The 18,694-nt window shown below is 36.1% G+C and overlaps 1 protein-coding gene across 2 annotated transcripts in view; it reads right to left on the reverse strand.

Annotated features, from left to right (window-relative positions):
• The window catches only part of LOC149078171 (caskin-1-like), a 325,236-nt gene that overhangs the window by 197,403 nt on the left and 109,139 nt on the right, over positions 1 to 18,694 (reverse strand). For both annotated transcript variants that reach the window (XM_089241763.1, XM_089241762.1), the window contains exon 2: positions 11,093 to 11,144. In XM_089241763.1, coding sequence (XP_089097889.1) covers positions 11,093 to 11,144 — 52 coding nt within the window. The remainder of the gene's footprint in view (positions 1 to 11,092; positions 11,145 to 18,694) is intronic.

An 18,694-nucleotide genomic window follows, 5' to 3' on the forward strand; every position in this document is an offset into this window, starting at 1 on the left:
TGATGTTTGAAATTCATTGTTTATGATGTTTGAAATTCATTGTTTATGATGTTTGAAATTCATTGTTTATGATGTTTGAAATCCATTGTTTATGATGTTTGAAATTCATTGTTTATGATGTTTGAAATTCATTGTTTATGATGTTTGAAATTCATTGTTTATGATGTTTGAAATTCATTGTTTATGATGTTTGAAATTCATTGTTTATGATGTTTGAAATTCATTGTTTAAGAATGTGTTGGATATCCATTGTTTGAGAATGTGTTGTATATCCATTGTTTAAGAATGTGTTGGATATCCATTGTTTAAGGATGTGTTTGAAAATCATTGTTTGCGGATATGTTTGAAAATCATTGTTTGAGGATATGTTTGAGATTATCATAGTTAAAAATGTTATTGTCAGAAAATCCTGGTACTGCACATTATATTATCTGTACATAGTATTATCTAATTGCTTGGCACGGACATTATTCAAAACCAATATAATTCGTAGCATTATAAAAAAAAATTGTCAACAATTTTATAGATTGATTACATTGGACAACCACCACTATAACCAACAACGTCAATTTTTGATCAATCACAGCCTTGATGATCAAATGCCAACACCATTAACCATACAATAGAACCTTCAATTATCCGTGAAAATATGTGAGAACAGAACTATCAATAACCAAAACACTACGCTTTCCATCACCACATATACAAAAACAAAAAATTGCAACACAACAACAATAATCGCGTAACAATATAAAATAAAATAAAAATTCTTTTAAAACTCCAAAAAATAGGGGGAAAAACTAGAAAAAGTGGCACTAATCGGTCACCAATTTATTTGCTCGATTACCCGATCAACAACAACAAAAAAAAACAATCGCCGGAATCGATCGACCATGCAACAATTCTTTTCCACCAAGAAACAACAATCTACAGAAAATAACTCTTATATATAGTTTTTTTCCCCCAATTTTCCCAAAAAAAAAAAATCCTTCAACGTCAATTTCAGTCGAAAACATCTATTTTATTAAACTTTCCCCCCAAAAACACAAACGTCCAGAGAGCTCAAAATCGTTAACAAAAATACCAGACGGAAGACAAGAAAGAGAGAGAAGAGAACATTTCACGGAACATCGGTGAAACAAATGTTCTATTTACCGAACAGAAAATATCCAAAATAAATAAATAAATAAAATTCCCATCGAATCGGAATTTTTTTCCCTCCATATTGGAAGAAAAGTAGGAAATCTGAAGCTCCTCGTAGTACTTTTTCTTTAGCCGTACCTGCCACATATTACCATGAAAAAAGCAAAAAAGTAATATACGAATAGGAAAAAGGAGATAAGATAAATATTTGCAGAGAATAAGATAAAAAAAATATCGCCAGAAAGAAATGGAAGCTCTTCATCACTTTTTATAGGAGTTCAGGTTTCGTTTTGTGATGGAAATATTCCCTGGTACCTGAACTTTAACGTGGGTGAAAAAAAGGAGGCCCTACTTCAATAGCAGTTCTTTAAACGGAATAGCGTCTCGGACCACCCAAACGTGAGGGTCAAAAGAAGAAAGATGGATAGTATATGTCTTGTTCGTCTATTTTGACTATTTCCTGGAAGGTAATGAATACATGCATGTTAACTTTAGGCTCATAAAATGAACGGCGGTCAAGACCACCTAACCTCAGACCTATTTCCCAGGTGAAGGAAATGGTGAGAGTGAATTGAATCGGCTCGTGGAATTTCGGTTCCTAACGTCGTAACGCGATATTTGGTCTAAGGCGATGGGTGGGGGGATTATTCACCCAGGTCCAAAATGAAGCTGCTTTTGACGTTTCCAAGGCATGGTGACCATGAGCGGAGATACCGGGGGGGGGGGGGCTCCAGCGTCAAAGGTGGAGTCGACTGATCTAATGTATATATGTATATATGAATTAACATCATCATCATCGCGCCCCTCCCCCAGACTTCCAAGTCTATCTGCACCTATGATAGTGACCCTCCAAGGATCATGTCACTCTCCGCTATCCATACGAAGGTTTTCAAAAGCTGGCTGATGCGAAGATGAATTCAGAAAGGAAAGAAAAAGGATTCAAATGCCCCTTTTGTGTGGTGGAATCGAACCCACGTCCTCAAACTTTGCCGGGTGAGAGCCCTAGACCAGTGGTCCTCAATCTTTGGGAGCCCGCGGCCAGGCTGATTTCTTTTTTGTGAGGAGAAGGCCCGGCGTTGCACACGACAAATGGAGGAAAATGAAACAGCGAATAACTCACGGCCCGGTTTAACTGATGCTAGAGCCCGGTGGTTGAGAAACACTGCCCTACACCACTAGACTACATAGGCAACGAATATCTCGATCTTTCCTTAGAGCTCGTGCGAGTTGAAAACCTCGTATATGCTTCGTATGGATAGCGGAGAGTGACAACATCATTGGATAAGTCGCCACCTGTTGGCAGTGTCAGCAGTTGTGAGCTTTCGCCTGAGTCAGGTTCGACCGTACATGTACGGTCCCGTTCGGCGCATAAGAGGTCTAAGGAAAGATTGAGATCGTTCCCTTTGTAGTTTAGTGGTCTAGGACGCTCTCTTGTTAAAGTGAGAGGACGTGGGTTAGATCAATACCGTCTGTAGCAGAAGAGTTTTGCGCGAAGCTCGTGACGTCACTGTGAAGTCATTGCTCCTGCAACCATGGGATATAGCAGACCGATGCATGCGATATCTTTACCTTTTTTTTTTGCTGTATATCCAATGACTATAGGTGAAATAACTTCAGTGACGTCCCGAACTTTGCGCGGGAGCCTTCTGCTATAAGTGGTGTTGGTTAGAATTTCCGCAAGGGCAGGTGAATTTTCTTTCTTTCATCTTTGATTCATCTCGCATCAGCCAGCTGTGGAAAAACTTCGCATGGTGACCCTCTTCCATGTTAGGAAATATGCTGATACAAATTCCAAACATTTTGTGTTGCTCTCAGCCTGCAATTTAGTAACTGCAAAAAGAAAATTTTAGGCGCTAATACCACCTTTTTAGTCGCCATGGCAACCTGAGATTTGTCAAGTCCTGGTCTTCACCATGTGGCCCCTTGAAGCTTTTTTGCAGTGGCCCACCAACTAAAAGGCTTACATAGTTACGTAAAACTACTTGAACGATGAATATGATGATAGAACTACTTGAATGATGCGTATGATGACGAAGCTGCACGAGTAAACATCGAGACTAAAGCCCGAAACACACTACACTGACGTGACGTGGTTATCATGTCAGTATTGGCACCTTTGAAGGTGAGAGACCTGAACGATGTGTTGGGCAATTTTAAGGTGCCTAAGGCAGCAGCGTAGTGTGTCAGAGTAGTGTGTAGGCATCTTAAGGCACCTAGAGAGGCATGCAGATTTGCCGTCCTCCATCTTGGATCGACAAAACCAGTTTTTTGCTCAAAATGATGTCAAATCATTAAAAGAAAAGACCATGATACTGACATCACACATCACTCACAGATGGCGCATAAGTCAGTCCGAGGCCCTAATCAAGATGTTTTATGCAACTATTACCCTCGAAACAGTTCGCAGTTGTTGACCATTTCAAGCGCTTACATGGAGTCACAAATTCAAGAGTATCTCCTCAGTTAAATTTCACATAAATGCTGTGTAGCAGTTACGATTTTAGAGTAACATTTTCAACGTCAAAGTGTGAATAATAATTTTTGCCCCCTCTCCCTCTAGAACCACTTCCTACTCCACAGGGAGAACGCATCTTACATTTTTTTTAATTAAAAAACGCGGGAAGTGTCCTACATTTGCGTCACACGATCCCAACCAATCACCATCCATCGCTGCGAATGAGATCCTATTTCTACCATCCCCTCGCTGTCTTTCATTTTTTTTTTTTTTTTTTGAGCCCAGCCTGATATCGGTTCCCGCGCCCCTGCTGGCGCCTAATGACGAGCCTAGGATCTGATGAATGAACAGCGGGAACTCATTCCCTTAATGATGATTGTGCTCCTGGGAGGTGCAGCAGCAGCAGCTTCGGTTCCATCTATTAAGAACCCTTGCTCTGAACCAACCATTACCGATGGACAAGTTTGTTAATTTTTTTCCTCCCCCTCCCCAGAATTCAACTTGCTCACCTGGTACCGGCATTTGTATTTTCTCCGAATCCATCAGAAGATACCACGTGGAATTCGATTGGCGTTACCGTTGAACACTATTCACTCCAGAGAAAAACCTGTTCGATATGTGAACAATGATAGGGTTGGATTGGTTCCGAATTTCCAACTACGTTTCCCGTTCGAATTAAATGAATTTAATTTAGCTCGATTGCTAGTGTGTTACACTTTCCTAAACTCGTTATCTTTTAGTGCGGTGATTGTCTCAGAACAACGCCAAAAGATAGAAAGCTTTGAGATTCGGCACTACATTATCAATCACACCGTACAAAATCCATTAATGAAGTGCTCGGGGGGGGGGGGGACACTAAGAGATTTGTCGAGTGTTACGTGAAACTTGTGGGTGTGTGTAGCATCGACAATAGGGTCTGGTAGATAGACCAGAGATAAAGATTAGGTGACAATGTGGCAACAATTTGGAAAATATCAGTAAGCAGTTATGAGTATCAAAAAGCCTGTTCGAATGGATTTATTATGACGGATACAAAAGTACACCATGCAGAATGCATAGGTGACTCTTCTTGCTACAAATTACTCACGAACCGTTGATACTAAAGACATACTTCCAAGTAGAAAAAGTATCCAAATAACGTATAGGCCTCAGATACGTCACTCATATTGCAATTTCTTTTTATGCTTATCAGAATAAAAAGAAATTACAATTTTGTTTTATCACCGTGTCCTAAAAAATCTAATTAGAAAGTTGTGGCCCTGTCTCTCCTGAGGCCAGCAAAAGAAATTTCAAGTTCCTAAGTGAAATATTCGCTGAGATATTTGATTTCAAAAATCGAAGAAAATTTAGGAAATGAGAGAAAGAAGCGTTATCCGCTTTAGTATCTTCTACAAGTGGTGTTAGATGAGTCTAAGTTCGTCAAAACTTAATATATGCATACATTATATCGTGTTGAAGATCTGCCTCTACTCTGCAGAGAGACTTTTCCAAGTGGGGGGACCAGCGTGCATTTGCACCTTATATTTACGCAAATACAAAGGCCACAACAGACAAATTGCCCAACGAGGTGGCTAAAAAAATAGATGCCCTTAAAACAATGTATGTCAAATATAATCAAAACAGAGCAACCCAATATAAAAGCATACATCACGAAAAGAAATAATAATTAATGCTATGCACTGCCAAAAGAGATTATGGTTGCCTTATCTAAGTATGAATAGCTTCTCAAATTATCCTCAAATTAAGATATGTTTATCGTACTTCTTTTTGAACGTGTCAATTGTGTTAGACTTCACGACCCCCGGAAGTAAGCTATTCCATTTATTGACAAACCTATTAGAGGAAAACTGCCTGCGACACCAGAGCTTGGAAAATTGTGCCTATCTCCTCGACACCTGTGTTCCTCCGATGTAAACATATTCAAGAAATCGAGTCTCTCTTCCGTGTAGCTCTTTTCTGCACCTTCGTCAACCAAGTCTATGTCCCTTTGTACGTATGGTCTCCAAAACCTTACGGCATAGTCCAGTCCAGAAAAAACTGAGCCTCAGAAAAGCGAAAGAATGGCTCTAGGAGAAAGCGAAGAAATCTTTCAAAGAGTTAAACCGAGGATTCTGTTCGATTTTTCCACCACCGCTGAAGAATGTTCAGAAAACCTAAGCCTCTCGCCAATGAGAATTCCCAAATCAGTGACCCTAGCTGCATCCAGGATAGTAATACCATTCAACTAGTAAGTGAAACGTGGGTTGCTCGAACCAAAATCAGCGGCCATGCACTTACTCTAAACGGCGTGCTCCATTCATTTGCCCATGCTGCAATCCTGTTTAAGTGGGTCTGGAGCGACTTATCGTTTTGATTCCCGACTACCCCCATTATCTTCAAGTCATCTGCTCATTTGCTAACAATTCCATAGATACTCTAATCGAGTTTATCGATAACAAGCGAAAAAAGTATGTAGGTCAAGGACACTTTCCTTTTGAGGACCTTCCTTTCCCACTTCTAACTCCACTATTGACACCTGTCCAATCAGAAAATTCCCCGTTCATCATACGTAGGGACCTATCTCGCAACCACGAGTCTATCAATTCAACAAGTTGCCGCCAATCGCAATCTCATGCAAAAATACTTCAAGACCTTGCCATGTTGGACCCGATCAAACGCCTTCCGGAAATCAAGATAAACAACATCGACGGTTTTGCCTTAAAATTCTTTAAAAGCCTTAAATGTTATTGCAAATAATGAAAAAAACCAACTTTAGCCGACCACCACTGTGCCTTCAACAGTATTCCAACCTAGATCCAAACGACCATACGTCAGAGATATTGCGTTGATGACAATTGCCACTAATAATTTGCCAAAAAAACAAAAGGTTTATCAGAAATGGCATTTGATTCTACCGCACCATCCAATATACCTTCCTGCCCGTCTTAATAAATCTACTCAAACGAGTTTCATTCAATCAACCCTTTACAGAACAATATTCCTTCCACTTTAAAAACTCAAGGAAAGACGAATATTGCACACAAAGATCCATACACGGACAAGACGGAGAAATAAATATCTTTCGTCAGGGCCGTAACTAGGATTTTTGCCGCAAACATTATTTCGCCGCACCCCCACAACTTTAAAATTCGATAATTTCATAACGGTGTGGAAAGTTGTGTCGTCCCACCTCTAGTTCCGGCCCTGTCCTTTGTGAAACACTTCCGCGCAATGACATCCGAAATCTACGCACAATGCGAAGACGCGCAACCTCATCAGCATTTCATTCAAGTTTTGAAGCAATGTACGGGCAAAATGAAAGAGAAAACATGAAAGGTAAAGAGACCGTGTCTAGGTCTTTCTGCTGCTGTCAAGTAATAAAGTAATAAGAAAACGGCATCGCGCGGAGAAAAGAGCTGGAAGGAAGCCAACATACGAAAAAAGAGTTTCGGGCATGTATATACATAAGACTTGATTTCTCAGAGACCATTTCATACATATGGAAAAGAAAGAAAAAAAAATAAGTCAAAACGTTACAAGGAGAGAAGAGAGAGATATCAATTCAATTGCCGCGGGTCCTCCGCGGAAAGTCAAAGAATATAAAGTGCACTTCTGAGTACAAAAATGTCTTGAGAGCGAAGCTTCCGAGAATGAGAAATCATACATACCAATGTGAAAGAAAAATATATATTGCAAAATTTTCTGTGGAGAGAAGCAAAATTACCTTCATTTGCGAAACTATTCCAACCAGCGTCGTCGTCGTCGCAGAAATACGTCCGTCTCCTTTGATGTGGCACACACATCCCCCGTCTCTCTCTCTCTCACATTATATTTCTTAAACCCAAAATAAAAAGAAGGTCCTCATTTTCTTTTGAAAAATTCAGTTCATTTCCGTCATGATTATTTTCACGAAAAGAGAGAGAGAGACACTCGCTCCTTTCAAATGAAATAAAAACTAATGCGGTCGCGACTGGGCTGCGATTCCTTTCTTTGATGAGCGGGAGAGATTTCATTTCTTTCAATGATATATCCCGTTAAATTTCCCAGCATTCATTTCAGAGACTATTATGAGCCAGTAAGTGATGAAATTTTCAATATCAGAAGAGGTAGTGTAAATTTGGTACTGTTATTCGATCGATTTTCGACCGTAGAAATTCAACGCCATTACTATCATGAAGCGTAATCAGAATTTGGGGCAGTGTGTTCCTTAAATTTTTTTTTTTATTTCCATTTCCAAAGATTAAAAAAAAAATTATTATTTTGTATGAGCTAAACGTAGTACAGTGAGGGACCCCGTTAACGGACACTTTTCTTGTGGAACAGGGCTTTAATGTATTCCACTTCCCGTTAACGGGCACTTTTCTTGTGGAACAGGGCTTTAATGTATTCCACTTCCCGTTAACGGACACTTTTCTGATCCCCGGTCCTGTGGGACAGGGCTTTAATGTATTCCCCTCCCCGCTAACAGACACTTTTCTGATACCCGGTCCCTGGAACAAGGCTTTAATGTATCCTACTTCCCGTTAACGGACACTTTTCTGATGCACGGTCCTGTGGGACAGGGCTTTAATGCATTCCACTCCCCGCTAACGGACACTTTTCTGATCCCCGGTCCCGTGGAATAGGGCTTTAATATATTCCACTCTCCGTTAAGACACTTTTCTAATCCCCGGTCCTGTGGAATAGGGATTTAATGTATTCCACTCCTTGTTAACGGACACTTTTCTGATCCCCGGTCCTGTGGAATAAGGCTTTAATGTATTCCACTTTCCGTTAACGGACACTTTCGATAGCGGACAGTAAAATCAGGAACACTAATTTTTTTTTCCAAACTCTTAATTTTTATTCATAAATCGAGAATTTATCATATTCAACTAAGATTATGTTTAATCCTAAGCTCGTATTGGTAAATTACAGTCGAATCCCGTTTTAACGAATACCGATATTGCGAAAATCTCGTTTTAACGAACGTGTTTCTAATCCCCCAAATAAGTTTACATAAGAACAATGCAAAAAAATTGGAATTCCTTTATAACGAAATTTCTTTATAACGAAGTGATTTATCCGGTATCTTAGAGTGCGTTATAACGGATTTCGACTGTATGATAAATCGTCGATTAATTTCTTCATTAACTGAACATAATAACTATGGTTCAGGATGCCGATTCCGAATGGTAATGTTGGTTTTGTTTGCACATGTAGATACGTGAGAAGAAAGCCAACATTACACGACTGACTGTTGTCATAAACGTTTTTATCTTCTTCACACTGGTTTTAATTCAATTTTTATTGAAAAATATGTGTAGTGCACGTATATCATGTACGGGTAATGATAATTAATTGGTTTAATGAGGAGAAGAAAGGTTATAAATTTTCCCATATTTATCAAACTTTACATTGTTATTTGGGGAATTATACATAATCGCAGATAAAAGTGATAAATGAAGTGAAATTTAATCTAACCTTCTTTATCGAAACGATTGGTGATTATGTGTAACCAACGTACCAATGTTCACTTTTTCGTAGTAATATGTATATTTCAACATTAAAATTTATAGGAGTTATTATAAGAAAGAATTCGAAGAAAATTCATTATTTAGTCATGATAATTTCAATGAAAGAGAATGAAGAGAGGATTAAAAAGAATTAAGAAATATGCCCTCAAATACAATATGGAAATAGATAGAAGGAATCCTTCAAAAGTTCAATAAAAATCGTTTATGAAAAATTCAAAAAATACTTGGAAATATGTATCAAAATACGAATAACTACCTCTAGAGGAAAGAACAATTATTTTGATGTAAAGGAAATTATGAAAAAAAATCAAGATATTCCCTGATCATCTTCGAGGTTCTTAATAATATAGAGGGAGAAAAACCACTTGAGTTTTCACTTCCTCTTAAAATAAAAAAAACATTTATCCCGATCTTTATACAAAAGCAAATGAGAAATTGATTTTTAAAAAAATGGTAGCCTCTTTAAACCTAAGCCAAAACTGTCTGCCGATATTTTTACTGAGAGCACTTCAGTTGAGTACACGTTTGTACCCGCCAAAGTCTTAACGTGAAAAAAGAATCATTAATCAATTTAAAACCGTTAAAAATGAAGGCATACTTATGTGTTATAATGCTAATATGATAGTATGAACAGAAAAATCAAAAATTGGGGCTAACTAAGAGAAATTTATAACATTTCTATAAAAATTAAGAGATGCTTGAAATGAATAGAAAAAATCTAGTTATGATTCAGAAACGCATAAAAATAAAAATTTCTATAGACCGAAAAAACACTTTTGCAAAAATTGGAAAAAAATCCTTCAAAAATTGAAAAAAAAATCTTCAAAAATTGAAAAAAAAATCTTCAAAAATTGAAAAAAAATTCTTCAAAAATTGAAAAAAAATTCTTCAAAAATTGAAAAAAAATTCTTCGAAAATTGAAATAAGTTTCAGATTTACCAAGAGAATTCTTTAAAAATGGTTTATGAACAAATAAATATTCATCTTTTTTCATCATTTATACGTCGTATCTGAAAAAAATTCCTTCAAATACAAAGAACAAAAATGAAGAAAATTCGAGATAAAAAAGTCGTTTTCTAAAATTGCAAAAAAAAAAAATAATAATAAAGAAATTGTGAGAAAAATCTTTGAAAATATGAAAGAAATTATTATAGAAATAAAAATAAAATTCCCAAAAAAACTAGAAAGAAAATTATAAAAAAGGAAAATTTTCAAAAAAAAAAATTTTTATAAAAATAGAGAGAAAATCATTATAAAAATAGTCAACTATTGTAAAAGTAAACAGAAAATTATTTTAAAAAATAGAAAGAAAATAATTCTGAAACTAGAAAGAAAATCATTAACACACTAGAAAAAAAAATTGTCATAAAAATAGGAAAAAAAATTGAAAATTATTATAGAAGTAGGAAGTAAATTATTATAAAATAAATGGAGGATAAATAAAGTATGGAAAATAAATTATGACTAAAGTATGGAAAAAATAAATGCATATTTAAAAAATTGTGGAAAAAAACAACAATGCTCAAAAGAAACTTGAAAAATACAGGAAGTAAACCGAAATAGGATTCACCAGTATAAAATACGCCTAGTCGAGTTTGACCAAAATGCGTTCATATCAATATTACTACAATAGAAAAGACATGACAGGGGAAAAAGAAAAGAAAATTAAGAGCAAATATCTTTTCCTTCATAACAACCAGAAATAAAAATCCACTCTCCATAATGAGACGACACAAACTGAAAAAAGAAAAAGTCATAATTATCGAGATGGAAACAGAAGAAAACTACGGATCGATTCGAATGAATCCTAATTATGTAAACGCAATATAATCACCGGAATTATTTTGAAAAAAAAAAAAAAATTAACTTAATGACGAGTCAACCTCCATAATCTGACTAGGCATGCGACGATAATATAATTACAATAATAATAAGTAAATCTAATGTATGCAATGATATTACTAATAAGGAGAAAACGCGGATATAATCATTCACTTACCCGTCACTATCCTGCACATTTATGTTGATTTTCTTGCCGCTTCCGAGCAATTCTGAAAGAGAGAGGGAGGAAAAGAAAAATTATTTCATTAGAAATAATGAAACGCCATTTATGAGAGATCTATTCATTAATTCTCATTTTCCCAACACTGAAGAATATGAAAGAAAAATGACAAAAAAGTTAAAATAGCAAAAAAAAATAATAATAAATACGAAACGATTTGGCGTATATGTAAGAGTCAAATGAATAGAAAGTATTCGAAAGATTCCGGATTGCAATCAATGAGAGAAAAATTAGAAGAGAAAATATACATTATAATGACCCTAGAAATGGAAATATATTCAATAAGATAAAAACGCAAGAAATAACTCAGAAGAATCTGAAAGAAATCATGAAGAATATCAGCTAATTGATCTCGCGTTCATTAATTTCGTAATGATACCTGGCAGTATTTTGAAGCTTTGATTCATGAAAGATTAATTAATAAGCGTTATGTATTTTCACAGAAGTCTATCGTCTAAAATTATCGATAGTAATCGAATAGCTTTCAAGCATTCAAGCTAATTTAGGTTAAACTAATTAGGTTTAACATACTGACTTACTGACTGATTGCAGTTTTTTCTTGGATGTAAATATGTTTGTGATCAGTTTAGAAATTAGTTGCGGGATAAGAAGACTAATTTTTATAGAAAGGCATTGAAAAATATTTGTGACTGAATTCTTATTTACCTGACCTATTTCTATAAAAAAATATTCATGAAATTTATTTATTCACCCAGAAAAAATTTCCCTACCTTTGCCTTTCACTCAACATGGCCTATTGCTTTAAAGCCTGTTGATTATAGTTTTAGATAAGTAAGAAAAAGTAGGAAAAAATTAGTTATCTTATTATCCCACGCCTCTTTCATGCTCACATTCCCAAACATCTTGCGAATTCCAAGAATTCTAACCGAACTTGAGACTCATTGTTTCAATTTTCTCCACTTTGTACATTTTTTTTTATTTTTCCAGATACGTTTCATGCCTATTTATTGCTCTATTTCCGAACATGTCATTCCTCTTTATTGAAATTTCCAAGAATCTTACTTCCATTGTCTACATTGTCATACATCTTACGTTACTTTTTTTCTTTTTTTTTTTTTTTTAAACCCAAACATCTTACATTTTCTATTAGGAAAAAAATCCTATGCGTGTTGTTTGGAACATCTTACACAACATATTATAAATACACCTGGTTTAAATTAAATTTCCCACATTTTATTGCACTATTTATTTTGTTTACATTTCCATCAGGATTGTCTTGCTTTTATTTCCTATCATGGGACCCTTTGATTAATGTTTGGTTTTCCATAGTGATACCTTCTGTCTTGTTTGCATTTCCCCATCTCGAAACTATACAACTTTCTGCCTTGTTTACATTTTCCCATCTCGAAATTACACAACTTTCTGCCTTGTTTACATTTTTCCCATCTCGCAACTACACAACTTTCTGCCTTGTTTGCATTTTCCCATCTCGAAACTACACAACTTTCTGCCTTGTTTAAATTTTTTCATCTCGAAACTACACAACTTTTCGCCTTGTTTACATTTCCCCATCTCGAAAGAAACTTCGCCACTTTCTGCCCTGTTTACATTTCTCATCATGAGATTGTTTTGCTAACGTTTTGTGTGGGATGTTTTTGTTCTGTTTACATTTCCCACATAGCGGAACCTTCACGATTTTGTATTTCTTTTTACGTCCCAAATACAAATACAGAATCAGAAATCACAGCAGGCGAATTGTCCAACAAGATGGCTGGAAAAAAGTTAAAGGAGAAATAAAAATAAACAGTATTACAAAAACAAAATTACGTTTGTCGTAGTCTGAATACAGCTACCCAAATCAGCCAGAAAAACTGACTAAACAATTAAAATATCTGCCCATGGAAATATGGTTGTCATTCTTTGAATATGGATTGCTTCTCGATTACTCCCACCCATTTTTATCATATTTCCTCTTGAAAGTGTCTATTGTGGAGGAATTCACGACATCAGAATGTAAGGTATTCCATGCATTCACAGTCCTGTTGGAGAAAAACTCCCTACGACTCAATGATCTAGAATCATCCCTAATTCATAGCTGCCAACTTTTGAAAATGAAAATTCGGGAGATTTTCGCGCAAACCCGTATTTTATGCTAAAACCACTCCCTAATAAATACAATAGGGATTTTCCAAATAAAATAGGGATTTTCCAAACATAAAAGTTAAAGCGTAGGGAATAAAATCCCTACTCAAAAACTGAAGTCAAATTAAAATAGGGATTTTACACACATGGAAGTAAAACCCTTGGGAATGAAATTCCTATGCAAAAAACAAGTGAAATTGGAGGCCAAAACTTCAATGATGTAAAAATAAATATTGTGTTCAATCAGAAACGCTGTGAACAAACATTCTGCGCGAATGACCCCAAAATCGTCGGAAGATGAAAGAAAACACCGTCAATTTTTTAAGAACACTGACTTTTTGTGACACTTGCTTGATGGTTTTTTTTTTTCATTTCACATGAGTGATGATGTCACTCTTTCCACCATGACTGATGTTTATGTCCATAACACAACTTGTACAAAAAGGAAAAGTCGGCCCTCTTCTGGAACGTTTGATGAAAGGAAATTCATCGGAATAAGTATCTTTAAAATTGATTAAATATGTTTTTGCTTATCATTATTCATGCTTTGTTATATCGCACGTACGTAACTTCAACAAAAGAAATTTTGACCACATGTGCGTCACTAGAATCTTCAATTATTATCCAGGACTATTGGCTGCTAAGCCATTTCCCTGCACGATGAGACAAACAACTTTCTTGTTACCATCAGAGGGTTTGTAAAACTTCCTTAAAAAGGGAATTTCCCCATTTACGACGTGTGACGTCATTTCGAAAGGGGAAAAAAAGAGGCTTCATGCCCCACAAGAAATTTCTTAGGGATTGTTTTCATGAACGGGGATTTTTTTTAACGAAGTAGGGAATTTTTAGGGACAATTAGGGATTTTTGTGATTTTCGTAAAAATTCGGGAGATTTAAGAACTTTTCGGGAGGTCGAGCGATGAAGCTAAAATTCGGGAGATTCCCGAAAAATTCGGGAGACTTGGCAGCTATGCTAATTAATCAAAACTGGTGTCCCCCGGGTCGAAGCATTTTAAAGACGGCGAAACAATATTTCACGATCCATCATATCGGTCCCTCTTGAAAAAGTCTAAATATTTCAATCACATCTCCACGATTCCTACGTTGTTCCAAAGAAAACATATTCAACGAATCAAACCTTTCTTCATACCCGAAGCCTTGCATACCCGCCAGTGCTGTAGTAGTTCTTTGCACCCCCTTCCACCAAGTCTATATTTTTCTGAAGATAGGGACTCAAAAACCGTACGGCCGGCGTACTCTAGGCCAGGATCAACTAAGCCTCCAAATCCCCATCATTCCCTATTCTGTTCACGTTTCCTATCGTGATACCTTCTGTTTTGTTTAAGTTTCTTATCGTGATACCTTGTACCTTGTTTAGATTTCCTATCATAAAACTGTTTTATTTACGTTTCCTATCGCAATACCTTCTGTCTTTTTCAACATTTTCCCGTCGTGGAACCTTTCAAGCTTTCTGTCTTGTTTACATTAAGAAACACCTGCCACTCTCCTCCGATTTACACTCTAACCCTTTTTCACTCATGTTCTTTATATTTTCAAACATATTTCAACTGCTTATTATTTATATGTACCTATGGTACACCCCCTTCTGAATCGCATGCCAAATACTAATCCAGAGAGTCATCATACAACATATCACATCAATATGAAAACGTAATAAAACAAACATTTATTTATCACAAGGGGCATTGTGTGCTAGTTGGCCTACTCAGTCAGAAAAACAAACAAGAAAAACACGATACAATCCGATGGGAAAATGCTAAGAATGTGGGAACGTCACAAAAGGACCGATCGAGCTCTACCATGGAATCACCGGTTAGTCTCAAAACAATCGGGATTCCTCAACCGATCTCTTTGAAGATAAATGCAGTTCCAAGGAACACTTTTGACACCAATCCGTTATTGCCAAAAGATCGGTGAAATCAGAAGAGATTCCCATACTCCAGGAAATCCGAAAGTCTAAGAGCAAAATATTCTTCCATATCCATTTCCCCCCAACCGTCCATAACCATTTCTTAGCGTAACGAAACAACAAAAAAAAAGAAGACCATCATTATCTATCACTCAGGAGCATTCGAGTATTACCCTTTTCACTCTTTTTTGTTTGTTTTGTTCTATTTCCTACCATTTCTGAAATCCCCTTTTCCGTTTCTCGTGAAATTCCCAAAAGAATAACCGGAGATGTAACAATTCAGATCGAAGTGGCAGAAATAAAAGTTTCCACTTGAAAAAGAAAGTTTGTTTTTTTTTTATCCTTTTCTTCTCGCCCACTTCTCAGTATATATTGCGGTGGCTTCTTCAAGGGAAAAAGTGTGGACGTTTCGGTCAACAGGGAAAGATACTCAAAACTAGCGTTGGAAGAAGGAGCACCGATTTTTTTTTTTTTCAGAAAAAATACTTCCAGGTTGTAAAAATTTATGGGGAGGCTCTTTTTCGGATAGACAGTATTGTTAAAATGCATTGTCGTAGGGCGAATTTTTTTTTTTTTTTTTGAATGTGTTACAAAGCTGAGAAACATTTTCAGAAAACTGTCGAGAAATTTTATCGGAATAATTGCTGAAAAATTTCATTTAAACAATTTCGATATAAATTTTATTGAAGACAATGTTGAGAAATGTTATTGGGCAATGTTGAGAAATGTTATTGGGCAATGTTGAGAAATGTTATTGGGCGATGTTGAGAAAATGTCATTGGGCAATGTTGAGAAAATGTCATTGGGCAATGTTGTCAAAAATGTGGAAGTGGAATTATTCATAGCATTTTTTAAAAATTGTGATCAAAATCATTGTTTTTAAAAATTGTGATCAAAATCATTGTTTTTAAAAATTGTGATCAAAATCATTGTTTTTAAAAATTGTGATCAAAATCATTGTTTTTAAAAATTGTGATCAAAATCATTGTTTTTAAAAATTGTGATCAAAATCATTGTTTTTAAAAATTGTGATCAAAATCATTGTTTTTAAAAATTGTTACCAAAACCATTCTTTATAAAATTATCACAGCAGTTATAAAATTATGGTTATCAAAACCATTCTTAAAGACATTGTATCAAAACCATTCTTAAAGACATTGTTATCAAAACCATTCTTAAAGACATTATTATTAAAACCATTCTTCAAGACATTGTTATCAAAACCATTATTAAAAACATTGTTATCAAATCCATTCTTGAAAACATTGTTACCAAAGCCATTATTAAAAACATTGTTACCAAAGCCATTATTAAAAACATTGTTACCAAAGCCATTATTAAAAACATTATCAAATCCGTTATTAAAACATTGTTATCAAATCCATTATTAAAAACATTTTTGAATTGATTGTTGAAAAATAGTCTATGAACACCCACTGTTATCAAGAGCTTCGTTTGAACAACCAAGATTAAGAAATCTGTCTATGAACATCCGCTGTTATCAAGAGCTCTGTTTGAACACGCATTTCCATCAAGAGCTCGGTTGAAGAATCCGCAGTTTGACCTGAATTTTAAAACCCTCCAACTGACCAAAATTCAAAAATTACACAAAGCACCTTCACACAACCTTAAAATTTAGTTATAAACTTCTCTCCAAGCAAGTTGCGTAGACAGGAAACACCTCGGTGATTACAACACAGGTACGAAACACACAGAATATTCAATTCCCAGCAAACATTCCGCGCTTTCCAGTCCAACCGAGATTCAAAACAATTGATTACTATACAATTACGCGGTAGTAGTTTCCGCCCAGTAGAGATGATTCGCATGCATCTAGCCCTCGAAGCAATGCACTGCTTTTAGCTCAACACAGCAGCAGCAGCCTAACGCTAACAGCCACCACCGGGCTTAATCTGATTTTAATTCATTAGTAGGAAGCAATCTAGTTTCATTAATTATTCACAAATGTTAATAGAATAATGGAAAGCACTCGGAACGCGAGCGTGTGTGTGTGTGGTTCCACTTCCACCAACCAGAGCTAAATTTGCCCACAGGCTGAGAGGAGGGATCCCGAATCGATTCCCAGAAAAGCTCGAAAATTGTTAAAAGATATACACTCGGCAGCTTAAACGCAAAGCTGTTTCCGATATATTAAGTATATGCATAGCTGATTGATTAAGCGCAATTAAGTAAGAATAAAATAGCAGGTGAATTACTTATGCGGCACGGGCCTTCTCTTCCCCCGGTGGTCCAATCATTTCCCCTGTATTTATAATTAAAACTACTGTGCCCCTCTATGGGTGGGTTATTATAACGCGCAGTAATATTCAACACCGTTACCTTAACGAATTATGAGCGCTCAAAGATATTCAATTATCTGAAGGAGGGAGGATTCATTAGCGCGGTTATTATGAGCCGAACGTGCGCGGAATCAATCAAGAAAGCCTTTTCCACCTTTCAAGAGTAATGAAATGCCCGCTCATGCACATTTACATATTTCATATACAACGCGCGAGTACGAGAATAAATTTTAATTAAAGAGAAATTAGGCTTTTATAAGCGAAGAAAAACTAGGCATGTGTCGGGTTTTTTTTTTAATTGATTAATAAAGTTAACACATTGCGTCCTCCAATTAGGGCATACATGCTCGGCCCATGCCCCGCGAGCTAAATGCGGCTCTCATCTGATGTGGTTGCGACCTAAAACCTAATCTTGTGAAAATGAACTAAGTTACACATTTTTCCAGATCACATAATGTGATCCACAGTGCAGTTCCACATCAACTAAGTGGCCCATGACATCAGATCACTGAAGTTCCCTCGGCACATCCACGGATCACTCAAGTGACTCCGCGGCCTATCCACAGATCGCCGGAGAATTGTTCTCCTAGAGCACTTAAGCGGCCCGCGGCACATTTACAGATGAATTAAGTAGCCTGTGGCGCTGCTCCGGGTCACTTAATTAAGTGGCCGCGACGCGTTGAATGAAGTGGCGCACATTCACCAGAAGTTGAACACCCTTAACGTACCTCTTATTATTTATAGCCTCCAGTATGGGCCACATATATTGAAACAACCAAAACAATTTTTCAAGCTTTTGGCAAGCGTTAATGTTTTTTTTTCTCAGTGTTAGCAGAAAAGCTTGCATAAATTGCGAAATTTATGCGTTGTCCCCAGACTTTAGTCATCATATATGAAAAATTTTAGGTGGCAGTACCGATTTTTTAGTCGCCAAGGTGAGCTTTCGAATTGGATTTGTCAATCCCTGAACACCATGAGTACCAAGTATAACTCAATTGAATTTTTTTTTCCATTTTGTACATAGGAATTGGTCTATCACATTCAAATACTACAGAAATTGGATTAGATCAATGATTCTTTACAAGGGGTCCTTGGAGAAGTTTCCGGGGTCAAGTGAGCTTGGATGAGAAAAAAGAAATTAACACATTATTTTTCTGTATTTTTTACTCTAATATTTTTTATTATGTGCTGAATATCATTGCGTAA

The sequence above is a fragment of the Pholcus phalangioides genome, unplaced genomic scaffold (genome assembly GCF_987345545.1).
Source record: "Pholcus phalangioides strain wild (caught in Gottingen) unplaced genomic scaffold, Ppha-v1.0 ptg000014l_1, whole genome shotgun sequence".
In the NCBI taxonomy this organism is placed as follows: Eukaryota; Metazoa; Arthropoda; class Arachnida; order Araneae; family Pholcidae; genus Pholcus; species Pholcus phalangioides.